The sequence below is a fragment of the Rattus norvegicus genome, chromosome 3 (genome assembly GCF_021556685.1).
Source record: "Rattus norvegicus strain SHRSP/BbbUtx chromosome 3, alternate assembly SHRSP_T2T, whole genome shotgun sequence".
Lineage (NCBI taxonomy): Eukaryota > Metazoa > Chordata > Mammalia > Rodentia > Muridae > Rattus > Rattus norvegicus.
This window is the reverse complement of record NC_141536.1, coordinates 113,696,729-113,711,901: the sequence shown is the minus strand read 5'-3', so window position 1 is coordinate 113,711,901 and position 15,173 is coordinate 113,696,729. Positions and strand designations below refer to the sequence as shown.

Sequence of the window (15,173 nt, the reverse complement as noted above, 5' to 3'; positions counted from 1 at the left end):
AAAAAAAAAAAAAAGAATAAAGTTAGTAAACAAACAAACACCAAGACAATACCTGTGGAACATTCTTTGTAGCAGGCACTGGCTGAATTATGGGTGAAGCTTCAGCTTTGGGAGCCACACTGGGTCCGGCTAGAGCCGACTGGACTAACGGTCTCGGTTTACCATCTTGATCAGTTACCAACTGTGCCTTCTCATTTGCTTCTAAAGGAGGAGGTGGCATCTGGGCAGGAAGTTTGGAAGGAACTGGTTCTTCCAGTGAGGGATAAGTAAAATCCACTAAAACCGCCAAAAGAACAGTACATGTGTTTTAAGAACCGCGAACTGCACACACGGTATTTACATGCTATGTAGGCTGTGTGATAACTAATAGAGTGAAATGGCAATCACAACTGTCTTAAAGAACATGAACTCCCAGTCAATGTTGTTTTGCCCGAAGACTAGCATTTCATAGGACAAAGGTATATACAAGTAAGGTTACCCTGAACACATAAGTGTTTTATTCTGTACTGAAGCAATTTTAAACACAAATTTCACATACATGCATACATACATACATGAGACAGACACCTCTTCAGGCCTGCTCCGAGGGGGTGGAGTAACCTTAGCATTTGTTGTGAACTGTGGATAGCACAGGAGCCAGTTCTCATAGCCGCCCTCCAGCACCAAGGGCTCATGGTGCAGGACAGCTTTACTTTCCCACTACAAAATAAGAACAGATATTTTTAAGATGGTACCAGTCTCTTGACAGTAAAACCCACAAATCACAACAAACCCAAATGTAGAACTGTTCCCTGCTGAGCAAAATGAAAACAAAACAAAATAAATTCAAAACATAACATTAAATAAGGTATTAGATATATGTCAATATAACCGGTTCAAGAACCAAAAAACAATCCATGATCTTAGAAGTTATAAAATAATTAGGGGGCTGGAGAGATAGCTCAGCGGTTAAGAGCACCCGACTGCTCTTCCAGAGGTCCTGAGTTCAATTCCCAGCAACCACATGGTGGCTCACAACCATCTGTAAAGAGATCCAATGCCCTCTTCTGGTGTATCTGAAGACAGCTACAGTGTACTTATATATAATAAATGAATAAATCTTTAAAAAAAAAAAATAATTACAAGGCTACCTAACCCTGGGTGCTTAGACCTGATAGCACTTCTACATTCTGGGGTTTATTCCTACCTCCTGCATATACACACACTTTTCAAAATGTGTTTCTATAAAATAATGGGTTTTTAAGATAAGGGTTCTGTGTACAATACCCCTGGCCACCTGCCTCTGCTCCACCCTCGCCCTCCACCCGAGTGCTGGGATTAAAAAGCATGCCCCATCCCACACCCTCAGCCTAAAATAACAAAAATGATTACGCCCCCTGGGGTTGGGGATTTGGCTCAGTGGTAGAGCGCTTGCCTAGCAAGCGCAAGGCCCTGGGTTCGGTCCCCAGCTCCGGAAAAAAAAAAAAATGATTACCCTCCTCTCTCCCTCTCCCTCTCTTTCTGTGTGTGTGTGTGTTTGTGTGTGTTTGTGCACAGATATTTCAGAATTTAACGAATTATTTAAATACTTCCAACCATCACCCCTTGCTATGCTGGAATAAACACCAAAGATAAGCATCCATGCGGTCACCCCCTTAAGTAAAATTTCTAAAAAGAGAATGACTGAATCCAGGTTCTAGAACACATTATGACTTTCAATATTAAATTTCACCGCCAAGATGGCTACTGAACACAACTTCAGTACAGTTGGTTTAAAAGTCTAACAGAGCCAGTCAAAACAACCAGGCTCCAAACAATCAGACAACAGCAGTTACAGCAACAAGGAGAGCCCCAACCTTGAAAAGAGCATCTTTCAGACTCCGTAGCGTGGTCCCGAGCAGCAAATCTTTCGCTGAACTAAACCAGTCCAGCAGGACCACATAGTCCACACTCCCCCTTTTTTTCCACGTGTCTTTAGAATCATCTGAAAGCTTTGCTTCAATCCAATTGGCAGTGACTCTGAAATAAATGAGCATTTGTATTAAGGCAAAGTTGAGAAATGATCCTCTTACATCCAGGACAAACGTTCTCAAGTTAAGGTCCATATTAAGATATTAACTAGTCAAAGATACTCTATCCCTTCGTCACTGCATGTTAGTGCTTTTAGTAATTACAAGACAGTAAAAGAAACAGACTCAATTTTAACTCCTTAAAAAAAATATGGGGTGGGGGAGCACAGCAAAACAGGAAATCACCTGGACACTCTTCTCAGCCAAATCTAAACTGGAGAATCACGTTGGATAGATTACTCATATTTGAGCTCACGTCTATCTATACTCATAATAACTAAACAGCAAGATTACCTTAGTTGGCAAGTGCACGCAGCCTCACGGTGTGCCAGACAGCATGTGCTTCAGGCTGTACTGAATCCTCCCAACAGTACCAGTCAGGAGACCTTCCCCCACATTACTGCATCCTGGCATTTGGTTACAGCTCAAGTCTATGCCTACTTAGGTCCTGTCATCAGCTCTCAACTACACAGCAACAGTGTTCAGCTATTCTTTTGCTCGTACGAAAGCTCAGGTCCTTACCGTGGCCTGTTACCCAGACTGCAATCCTGTCACCTCATCCTTCTCTTCTCAAATGGCTTGTCCCCTTTGCTGTACTCCTGCTTAGGACCTCTATCCTCACTGTCTTCTCTCGGTTTGCTCTCCACTCCTGGCCTCAGAATGTGCACATATTGAACACTTGTTAAGAACGTTTCTGTGAGTCTTCCTTAAACTAAACTTTAGGGTCTACTCCAAGACAGAAAGACAGACCAATACACATCCACCCATCACACCTCACTAATATTAGGAATACTATATATTTTAATTTTTATTATTTTTCTTGTCTTTATCTGCCTGTTTAAATAAAAGCTTCATAAAGGCAACAACTTGTATTTGTTCACTGGTTAACCTCAGCACTCAGAACCACAGTAACCCAGCGTACTGCTCAGAAAATACTGCTGAATGACATAGTGACTGAATAACACAGATCCATCCCCTTGGTTAAAACAAACAAACAAACAAACAAGCCAGTATTCTAGAAAGCACTCAGCATTTCGTAGGCATTTTAGTATTTAACTGACAATGCTGGGAAGCTGGGTGGGACTGGTGAAACTTTTACTGATAAATAAAACAAAATGGCTCTGGACTAAAAATTAAAAATTAAAAAAAAAAATATGTCCCTAAGTTATAATGTTGGCTACTGGGAAGTGTAGAGGAGGAGGCGGACCAATATGAACTATCGTCCTGGCTGTCTTCACAGAGACAGATCAAGATGCCTGCCCTACAATGGAATGGAATGGAAGCACATGGACTGAGAGGTTCTCAGCGACGCTTATTCGCCTACACAGTTCCTTTACCTTTAGTATTTTAGTGAACTTGTTTGGAAATAACAGAATCAAAAGTGTTTCCCAAATTTAAGTTTCTTATGCATTATTTTCATAATTTGTTCTATCCATTCTATAATTTAATTTTAAATGTAACCTAATAATCAATTAAATTTAATTATACTAAGTTTATTTTAATAAATTCACATGTTCCTGTATAAATGGAAAAAGCACCATCATATCCAATATATAAAGGCCAAGTCTAAATAAAACAGGTAAGAAAATCACATTGTCATTCTATAAGGAAACGAACAGCGCAATGGTAATAAGCACACCGCTTACATAGTGATGGCGATGACGGTCAGGTTGACTCAAAGGACACAGTCATTTACACACCAGGGAGGTCAAGTGGGAGCACCATTCAGGGCCATCCTGTTAGCACAGCAGACTTTATCTATTATTATCTAAGCACACAATGACCTACCCTGGACTGATAGCTTCTTCAGGAACACTGAGAGAGCCCAAGATACAGGAATGCTGATAATCCTGTATTTTCCGAGCATCCATTATAATCAGGCTTGTGTTTTTATCCATCATCATTGTATATAGCTCCTTTGCTGTGACTGCTCCTTGGAATTGAGAGACATAGTAGTAAGTGAAGAGTCCAGCTCTATGTGCTGGCACATCAGCACATACGGAAGAGCAAGTTTTGGCATCAGACTCATGGTCCCAGAGTCATTTTTTATCTTTTACATGAACACTGAGTATAATTCATATTGTCTTGTTTACACACAGGCTGGACATATAGCTCGATGGAATAGTATCTGCCTACCAGTGTTTGGCTCTGGGTCTGATTCGACCACAACTCCTTTTGCCCAATTAAAAACCTTCATGTCAAGGTCCCAACTGTATCTGGTATTAGTTCTACTAGTAGTCCCAAAGGAAAAAAATTAAATATATGCCTCATTAAGATAGAAATACTTCATACACAAAATGCACGATTAATAAAGTCACAAGGACGGTGATGTGGCTCAGCTGGTGGAATACTTTTCTAATTGATCTTTTCTAAATCTTTTTTGGGTCTCTGATGAGGTGCTATGAGGAATGTTTGAATGTCTAGATTTCTAATTATTTATTAATTGAAATGGGGGTATGCAATTTGGCAAAACAAACAAAACTATGTTGTTATTTTTTCTGTCACCTTTACCACCTGAAATGAAAGATCAAGAAGCGTCACACTGAACTTTAGATACAGAAGGCTGCTTGCTAATCACCTTCCAGCTGCCGAGAGCTACGCTGATGATGAACACCAATCTTAAGACCACCAACAGCTTCTAGGAAGGTACCTTCCACTACATGCAGTTTATTCTTAAAACTGTGATCAGTACACAATTGCTTTGGTGTTACATATAATTATGTGTAATTTATATCTTTTCTGAAAAAGAAAAAAATGTCTCTAGTAGATGACATCAACTACGTAACATTAGCAGGCCACATACTTGTTACTAGATCATCAATACCATCAGTGTGTGGATACCTGCAAAGTACAGGTTAAGATTTCTTCTTCAGGGCATAAGGGCATCTGCTAAATAATTAACTCTTACAACCTACAGTCACAAATAAGAGCTAGTGACCCTTAAATTTACTATGGGTTCTCAAAGTTCAATATATGCAGCTGAATTCACTACGAGCTGTTTCCTTATTAATTCCTTGACAGTTAATGACAGTTAATGCTGTAAGCCTGATAGGATCTAAAATCACCTTAGAGACAACTTCTAGCCTCATCGGTGAGGAACTGTCTCATTTCTATAGATCAGTTGAAGCGGCATGGCTCCATGGCTGAGGTACTGTCTGGGTGAAAAGGAGAAATGAACCGAGTGCTAGCACTCACTTCCTCTGCTTCCTGACTACTGTGCAGCGTGCACTGCTGCCTCAAGCTCCTAACGCCAGGGCTTACTTCCCTGCAGTGACCTGCTGTGACCTTGGAACCATAGGCCAAAATAAATCCTTCCTTCCTTAAGTAAGAGGAAAAGAAAATAATACAATCCCACTTTACATATAGGGAAACTCAGGTACAATGCTAAGTATCATACTCAATAAATATATTGAGAGGCTGCTTCAGACAGGTCATCTCTCAAACACTACGCTATGGCTAACTACTGTGCTTAGAAAACAAAATAAGAAAGCGGCACATTGACACATTTAATCATGCCAGACTAAAATTATATATAAAATACCCCCTCAGTAAATCAATACAGAACTTAGAGAGTATAGGAAGTCTCTCACTGTATGTATCAAGCTGAAGTCTATTCCAATGGAAAGACTCACAGGAACAGCCCTCTCACATACCTCTCTCTGCTGCTGCACCTCCTTCGCTCTTCTCTCCATTGACCTAGTTCACAGAAGAAAAGAGTTTCAATTGCATAAAAGACTCAAACTTAATACTCCACTGCAATGGAAAGCAATGGCATTTTATAAAAAATACACTTGAAAAAAAGACATAGCTCAGCCGTAGAGCTGCATGAACTACTCAAGCCTGCAAACGCCCTCCACCCTCAAGACTTCAGACACACAGTACTGGCTTTACTAGGCACCAGCTAAAATAGCCAGAAGTGTATCAGAATCACGGTTCATTCTCAAAGTTTCTTAAGAAGCGCCAGATATAATTTGAGTACTTAACCAGAAAGTGCTTCTTAAAATGAAGCAGCAATTCTAGTATTTCAGCCAGTGTTTTCTACCGCAAAGTTAAAGGAAAACCAGTAATAACTGAATAGGCAGCAATACTTATACATTTTCCAGGGCAACATGACATAACCTTGTAGAATGCTAGCTCAGTTTTCAGATGGGAAAACTGAGGACCCACTTGGACCTATGGATCAAAGTTAATAACATACTTGTAGGTGCACATTTGCACACGGTATATATATATATATATATATATATATATATATATCACCTGGCTCCTAGTATGAAACACAGGATACCGTCCACAGAGAATTCTTACCATGAAACAAAACAGCACTGCCCTGACACTGTAGGAAATAAAGGAAAACCTACAGGTTGGGGCAGAAAGTGTGGTTCACTTTCTTTATTTAATCACGTGCATGGTATGAAGTTTCAGAAGAGAATCTTAAAGGGAAATTATTTTAACACCTTAAGAGATATAACAATCAGAAGGCAGTTCATTGTTGTGCATCATGATCAACAAATCAACTTAAAAACCAACCACGTGCAGGCAGCAGCAATGTCCGACTATAGACTGAGCACCAGGCAACACTAAGGAGTTACTGTGAAGTTTACAGGGTGGAGAGGACCACGGCTATGTGAGCTGTACAGCGAAGTGCTTAGCAGTAAAGTGGCAGAGCAGCTAGAGTTTGCTTTCAAATTCTCAAACCACAAAAAGAAAAAGCAAAGAAAATAGAAAATGTACGAGACAAAGTTGGGCAAACGTTAAAGTGAAAGTAACAGGGCTGGAGATGTAGCACAGCTGGTCATATGCTTGTCCTAGCAACCCATTAACTGGGCATGATTACCCAGGCCTATAATCCTAAAAATCGGGGTAAAGGCAAAAAGCAGGAATTCAAGGCCAGTCTTGATTACTTAATGAGTCTGGGCTAGCCTGGACTATAAGAGACCCTGTCTCAAATTACCAAAAAAAAAAAAAAAAAAAAAAAAAAAGCAACTTCCCACTTTTGAAAAGGCAACAGGGGCTGGAGGGATCACTCAGCACTTAAGAGCACTGACTGGACCCAGGTTCTATTCCAAGAACCCACATGGCAGCTCACAACTGTCTGTAACTCCAAGATCTGACACCCTCACACAGACATACATGGAGGGAAAACACCAATGCACATAAAATAATAATAAATTATTAAAAAAGAAAACGAAAGAAAAGGCAACAAAATGAAAAGTTCCCTTCACACCACTCTTTCCAGTACTGTTATTTGCTGATTGAGAAACACCTCCCTAAGTTAGTGGTTTGTCTGCCATTGTGAATTCAAACAATGGAACATTAAACCCTTTTAGAGTGCTTAACCCAGTGGAAGCTCTTCCAAACAAGTGATCAACACTAGCAACAAGACAACACTTCAAACACTGAAGAAACACAAAGGACCAGAGGAATCGAAGCACAATCTCCAAGGATTTCAACAATTCAAAACAATTTACATTTTAGGGCGAGTAATTCTCAGACAGTAGAGGAAGGGGCACAAGGACAGCTGGCAGAGACTGAGTCACTGGTGGCTTTGGATAAAAACATCTCCTACATGTGCTAAGAAGACTAAATGAAATGCTGAGCAGGACAGACAGACAGACAAAGGGAAAACTAGAATAGAAGAAGAAAGGAATGGATGACAGTGCCCGAGACTCCAGTCACAAAAATTGTTTAGGACCAAATAAAGCAGCAAACCAAGCTCTTCCCTCCTTTATTTTATTTTTGGTTTTCAGGCAGGGTTTCTCTGTATAGCCCTGGCTGGCCTAGAACTCACTTGAATGAACTCTGAGACCCACCTGTCTCTACTGGGATTTAAGGCCACTCACCTCACCACCATGCCTGGCCCCGGTCCTTCTCTTAATGTAGATCTCATCAGGAGGAAAAGACACCTCAAATCTTGTTTTAAGACCTTCATTTGGCAAACCTGAGTCCAAGAGTTGTTAAGCAAGACTCGCACAGGCCCAGAACTTAGATGGATAGATCACAATCCAATGCTTCCTCTCATGCCACCCTCCTTCTGCTATAGTGATGCTAAAATTGTAACCAATGACCAGGACAATGCTGCTGTGGACACTTACAGGAAAACGTACCAACTGCAGTTGGGACCTTTGATTCAAATTCTGACCAACACTGAAATGTTCTCCCTGCTGCCTCAAAGAACTTTACAGAAGCAGCACAACTCCTCCAGGTAGGTCACCTGGCAAACAGGACCAGTGTTTACACAATGAACTTGCAATACCCTTTGGATTTTGGTTTTGGAATCCAGTAAATTTTCCACGGAGCGTTTGGCCGCCGCACCACTATCCTCTCTTCCCATCTCCTGCCTTTTCTGTTGCTGCAGCTGTTCTTCCTCCCGTCTGTCCTTTTCTTCAAGCTGTTTCCGAACTTCAGCCTCTTCGTATCTAGTTGAAAGAAGATTCTAATTACATGATGGAGTTAAGGGAGTTCGTGTTTCATACTTAGCATCCTGCCTTGGGCATAGCCTATGGCTTTTTAACACACTCCTTCCTTCCAAGTGAAAAGAGAATTCTGCTAGAGTTCCCATACAAACCACACACATCTGCCCTTAGGGGCTATCTGTGTACTTTAAACTGGACAAACACCTTGAAAAATAAATGTTATGCTTTTTTTATTAATGCTGTTCTTGCTTTTTCACTAATTTCAAATATTTAATTATCAATTCTGGTACAATTTTATTTTTAAAACAAACATTTGTTTGTCTCTAGAAGAGAAATTGTTGACGATTTAGATTAAAATGTTAAAACAAGTATGCAAGAAAGGTATTAACCGGGGCTGGGGATTTAGCTCAGTGGTAGAGCGCTTACCTAGGAAGCGCAAGGCCCTGGGTTCGGTCCCCAGCTCCGAAAAAAAGAACAAAAAAAAAAAAAAAAAAAAAAAAAAAGAAAGGTATTAACCATATCAACTGGAGAATTATTATCAAAGTCAAGAAGTGATTATCTTCTAATTTGCTAAAAGTTAAACAGCTATGGTGATTACAGTTGCAGCTATCCAAAGTATTTGGAGCCATTCCCCTCAGAATGATAAGCAGTATTATTGGGAATGTGTGCTATCAAGGACCTTGCTCACCCTGTCCTTAGTGAGGACAGTAATGTCTGCTGGCTCTGAACTTAAGAGGAAGGGAGACAGAGACAGAGACAGAGATGGGGTGGTGAGAGAAGGGAGAGAGAATATAGAGCAAAGGGAGAAAAGGGTAATGAATAATTGACTCCAGTTGGTTAGTAAAGGATGAACTATGCGTCTACTGTCTGTCCTCCATACTTGTATAAGGAGGACATATGCCTCCTCAGACAGCTACAGCTCTGGCCTGTCACAGAGACAAGGAACAGGCAGAGTGAGAGACTGCGAAGGGGTCATAACTCTCTAGTTTTGAGGGCCTTATCCCTAACGTCAGGACCTCACGTGCCAGAGGTGGCTAAAACTAACACAGAAAGCCAAAGCTCCTGTCTCTTTGCTTTGTAAAGTTGTCCAAGTCTACAGTCGACACCCAAACTAAGTAAGAACAGAGCAGACACTGAGGACTTTAAAAGACATTTCAGATGCTGACTACCACAGGCAAGGCAGTGAATAAAATCTGACCCAAGTTCACCCCCATCCCAGAACAAAACACCCCAACACTCTTCAAGGGATAAAACAAGAGGCTGAGTTTCCAGAGCCCACCATGTCCAAAACTAATCAACGTAGCAAGAAAACAGGACCCAAAGAGAAAGGGCAAACGGTCCAAACTGGACCCAAAGAGAAAGGGCAAACAGTCCAAACTGGACCCAAAGAGAAAGGGCAAACAGTCTAAACAGGACCCAAAGAGAAAGGGCAAACAGTCCAAACAGGACCCAAAGAGAAAGGGCAAACAGTCCAAACTGGCTGAGGTAAACCTGGATGACAGCCTCAAACCAGAGCAATCAGGAGAGGCTAACCAACTCTGCCCAAGGATAAGTGAAAAATGGCTTGCATTGAGTAAACAAACATAGGACACTAAAAAAAAAGCTGATACTACAAAACAGCTACATAGAAACCCTGGAGTTAAAATGTTTCTGAAACAAAACCCTGAAAACTGGAAGCAACAGTCAGGACCTAAGGAGCCAACAGAAACTTCCCAGTATGAGGGAGAGAAGAGAGAAGAGAGAAGAGAGAAGAGAGAAGAGAGAAGAGAGAAGAGAGAGAGAGACAGAGAGAGAGACAGAGAGAGAGAGACAGAGAGAGAGACAGAGACAGAGAGACAGAGACAGAGACAGAGAGAGTTTTTTCCAAGTTAAAGCATTTATAGTATCATAGGCCCTAGATTCAAAATCCTTGAGGGGGTGGGGCAGAAAATAGTTAAGATCTGAACAGCATTCAACAAAGCACAGAGACCTAAATGACAAACAGTACATCAGGTCCGTCAACTCTAACATCCCCCTCCTAACCATCCCCATTCTATCATGTTCCTGAAGAAATTTCATTTCCATTGTGAGGTTAATACAGAAGATTCCTGTGAATTTTATAGAGGTGATCAGTTAGGTCAACGAAGTGAAAAGATCTTGGTAGCTTTATAAGAAGCCAGAAGAGAAATTTAACACCTTGTCCTCACTGACATGGTGCGTCAAGGACCTTGCTTTAGGTTCTGTAATGTTGTTTGACCTTCAGCCTCTAATAAACCTTTTTTATTTAAAAAAACAAAAAACAAAAAACCAGACTGCCTACCTATCTATGTATTTTTACTATAGTAATGAAAAATAGATAAACCACATAGAAAACAATGTATTCAGTCACTGCACTCTCTTTTTAAGTACACACAGCATACTGGACTAGGTAAAACTATATGTAGGACCATAAACAAAACTGTTTAAGGACAGATATCTGTAGCTATGATGAAATTGAAATAAGTAAGATACCCAGAAAAATATCATATTTGAAAATTAAACACCATAGTTCTAAACAATGCTGGGTCAAAGGACAAACAAAACGCTCAAGTGCTCTAAAGAGCAGCAAGTGGCTCCTGACTCCTGAGCCACCTCTGTACTCGTTTGTGATCATTTCACAGACTGGTACAGCAGTTCTGGTAAATACTGAGATTGTTTTTAAGATATCTAACTTTTGCAACTACAGGGAGATTAAAACTAAGAATAAATACTTCATTTTTGTATAATTAAAGCCAATAGCAGTTTCTAATTCAACATACCATATGTAAAGAATTAAAATTCCTTTTTATTATGTCAAAAATTTACAAACATGAATAATTGGACATGAGTTCTAATGTAATACATCAGTGCTATTTTAATAGCCTAAAATGTTCTTGAAGAATATTAATTGTAGCACATCAATACGGGCACTACTAGTTAACATATGACTTGCTTGTAGGAAATAGTTATTATAGGTATGGTTAGATATAAATGAACAAACCTATAGTATTATCATTTTCTAATTTGCATTCTTTACAGAATTTATAGTGACATTTGACATCGGTACCTCAGTTTGAGGCTCTCAGAGAGTCTTTCAGCTTCTTCAATAGCCTTTTTGATGTTTGCAGGTCCAAGTATTGAAAGGTAATAGTCCTAAAAGTATGAAAATCATCCCACACTGTTAGCACCTGTCAGTTATAGCACTGGTGTTATAGGAAACACTAAAATCATGGTGCCTGTAGAAAGGAAGCAAAAGTTTTTGTTTTTATCTTCTAACCTATATAAATGCACAATTTATTGTCTGTCTTAGCCAGGGTTTCTATTCCTGCACAAACATCATGACCAAGAAGCAAGTTGGGGAGGAAAGTGTTTATTCAGCTTACACCTCCACACTGCTGTTTCATCACTAAAGGAAGTCAGGACTGGAACTCAAGCAGGTCAGGAAGCAGGAACTGATGCAGAAGCCACGGAGAGAAGTTTCTTACTGGCTTGCTTCCTCTGGCTTGCTCAGCTTGCTCTCTTATAGAACCCAAGACCACCAGTCCAGGGATGACACCACCCACAATGGGCTGGGCCCTCCCCCTTGATCACTAGTTGAGAAAATGCCTTACAGCTGGGTCTCATGGAGGCATTTCCTCACCTGAGGCTCCTTTCTCTGTGATAACTCCAGCTTCTATCAAGTTGACGCATAAAACCAGCCAGCACGTTGTCCAAATATCTCAAAAGTATCTTTATAACATCAGTATGCACAAAATCCACTATATAATACATTTAACTTATTTATGAGATGCCACTAAAAGTAAACACTATTCTTACTAATCACAAATAAAAACAGGAGAATTTGGGAGAATAAAGCAAATTTTCTTCTGACAAATATGCAATACACTAAGTTCCTTTTCTCCAGTCTCAAAAGGAATAAAGCAAATTATGCAAAGATGAATAGCTTGGGATTTATTCACTTGCTGAGATGGGCTGGGTGTGTATTCCACGCTGGCTTATTAGGTTCTAGGATCTTCATCCTCAACACCTAAGTAATGGAATTATATGTGCTCCCCTGGGAGAGGCTATGTTTACTATAGTAAACAGATTTTTTATCTCTATCTGGAATAGTTACATTAACTAGAGTTCAGTTTTGACACACAAAACAAATTTTATACTTGAAGAAATCGAATTTCTAAAATCAAATAGTAGAAAGAAATAGCATAAATCTAACTCAAAAAAAGGTTTGATGTAGAAAGTAACTAAATGAAGTTACTTCAAAAGGTCACAGGTTACGGTCAAAGAGATTCTGCAATCAAGGCTTATCAAGTCTAATTCGTTACAAGTCACTGTGACTTTGTAAACAAAACCTATTAGGACACTTCATCACTAGTAGTAGTAGTAGTAGTAGTAGTAGTAGTAGTAGTAGCAGCAGTAGTAAAAACGCACGCACAAGTGTGTGTGTGTGTGTGTGTGTGTGTGTGTGAAAGGCAGTGAGAAGGATGAAGATACAGGGCTCACCTTCAGCAATGAAGTGGTTAAGAGTAGTGATGGCAAAGAAATCTGTTGTAACACTTACCATTATCTATGCATTGATCTAAACTTTGACTCTAATGTTTCACTGTGTCAGAAGAGCCCTTCACCAAGTAATACTAATAAAGATGTAGTTTATTTAAAATTGTACCAACTGAATATTAGAGACGTCTAGTGCAACATGTTCTTAAAAAGTGTAATGCAATCATCGCAAGCTTCTTATAAACGCAAAGCACAAAGCAAAACCAAAAATGTTCTCATTTATTTTATTTTCATGAACTCAATTAAAAAGCTAGTCTAAACCAGGGAGTGGCGGTGCACACCTTCAATCCTAGCACTTTGAGAGGTAGAGACAGGTGAATCAGTTCAAAGTGGTCTACAAAGTGAATTCTACAACAACTAAGCCTACACAGAGAAACACTGTCTCAAAAAACAAAACAAAAAGCTAGTCTGAGAGCCTGCTTTATCTTACTTAAATGTTGTTTGAGACTGTCTATTACAAAACTATGAGACAACAGTCCTCACAGTCCTCTAGTATTACTGAGGTTCCCTAAAGGCCATTATCAGCATAGATATTGTCGATAACATGTCAAGTGGCATATAGAGCGATTAACACCTTCACAAGTTCACCAGTACAACTTTCCTATTTGCTGATTCTCTAATTTAAAAGGTTAATTTAAAAGGGAGCAGGAATGTGATGTGCACACCTTTAATACCAGCACTTCTGAGGCAGAAGCAGGTGCATCCCATGTTTGAGGCCAGCTAGGCTCCATAGTAAGAGCCTGTCCAAAAAAAGGGGAGGGGGTGCGTGCATGCCTGCGTGAGTGGGTTGCAATGCTCTGACGATTCCTAAATATGACCCTAGTTTCCCGAGGATTTGCTGTGCTTGTGTTTTACCTTCTCTCACTTCTCAAAGGACCCTGAAGGCACTGCTCAGGATGGAGCAGTTTCCAGCTGTATCACTGTGTCCTCTCTACTACACTAACTTTTACTTACAATTAAACACTGTGCAATATAAAATAAGAGGGAAAACACACAATTTTGAAGGAATTCAGCTACATATTCTGTCCCTACTCAATTTAAAGGAGTTATAAAATATGTAGGTAGTTTAATACCTCACATGCTTGAAGGTAAGAGTAAATGAAACAAAACAAAAACAGTTCTAAGACAGGAGAGGAGAGGGCTCTAGACAGCACAGGAAACAAGCAACTATAGCATCCAAAGTAACAAACTGGGTTAGCTGACCCTTCCGAGGCAGCTTCCTAACCTGACCTTCACAAACTCAGTGACAGTGAGGACATGGAAAGAGTTTTTATCCATCAAAATTAATCCCAACCTATTCAAAGAGAAGGAACAGACAATCAAAATGGTAATTCCAACTTTACCAAAGGAGAAAAAAAAACACTATTAAGTTCCAAAAGTAAAGCAAAAAGCAAATACACAAAAACAGTGCAACGACAGACCAATCAGCTGACAGCAGCTACCAAATTTAGCAATCATCAAGCCTTCCAACTATTTACTTCAGAGTCCCAGCGCAGGAGTTGGGGTAGAGGGTGTGGCACACAACCTCACAGTGCGCACATGGGAGACAGATGGCCCGTGGGAAGTTGCTCTCCCTGCCTTATGGGTCCAGAGAGTCCTATTAGGTCATAGTGCTTTGTATCCAGCCATCTCACCCGCCAATCCTCTTTAAAAGCAGTTTCTCCAGAACATTTTAAAGAGTGTTTGAATTGAGGCAGGCTTCTGACTTCTTAATCTGCTGATAAGTATGCTTTTAAATATTAAAAGCTGTTTTCTCCCATGGTAGGACAAATCCAACCATTTATGGGCAGGCAGATGAACCCCTAAGTGCAAGGGGACCTTTGTAATTGCTTTAAAATCCAGTAACAATTAGCATAATTTTGCTGGTAGAAATTACCTACTACCATTAGCTTAACTATTAAGGTATCCCTCTTTATTAAGAAATGTTATCTATCATTCACAATACACTGGGCAAAAAGAAAGGAAACTTCAATTAAGAGAAATTTCATTCCTTCTGTAAGTCAACTTTCCCACCACAGAACAAAGCAAAATACTATAAAGTATCAAGTGCTAACAGAGTGTGTCACAGTAACTTCCAAAATAAAATATCAATATTAATTTTTAAATGGCTGGGCATGATGGTGTACTGTTGAAATTGAAGTGCTTTGGAGATAAGGCA

At 39.9% G+C, this 15,173-nt stretch overlaps 1 protein-coding gene across 2 annotated transcripts in view; it reads right to left on the bottom strand.

Moving 5' to 3' along the window:
• Usp8 (ubiquitin specific peptidase 8) overlaps positions 1-15,173 on the bottom strand; it is a 47,442-nt gene that overhangs the window by 18,492 nt on the left and 13,777 nt on the right. For both annotated transcript variants that reach the window (NM_001430101.1, NM_001106502.2), the window contains 7 exon segments: positions 53-276; positions 555-699; positions 1,836-1,998; positions 3,837-3,981; positions 5,702-5,744; positions 8,305-8,467; positions 11,529-11,614. In NM_001430101.1, the coding sequence (NP_001417030.1) occupies positions 53-276; positions 555-699; positions 1,836-1,998; positions 3,837-3,981; positions 5,702-5,744; positions 8,305-8,467; positions 11,529-11,614 (969 nt within the window).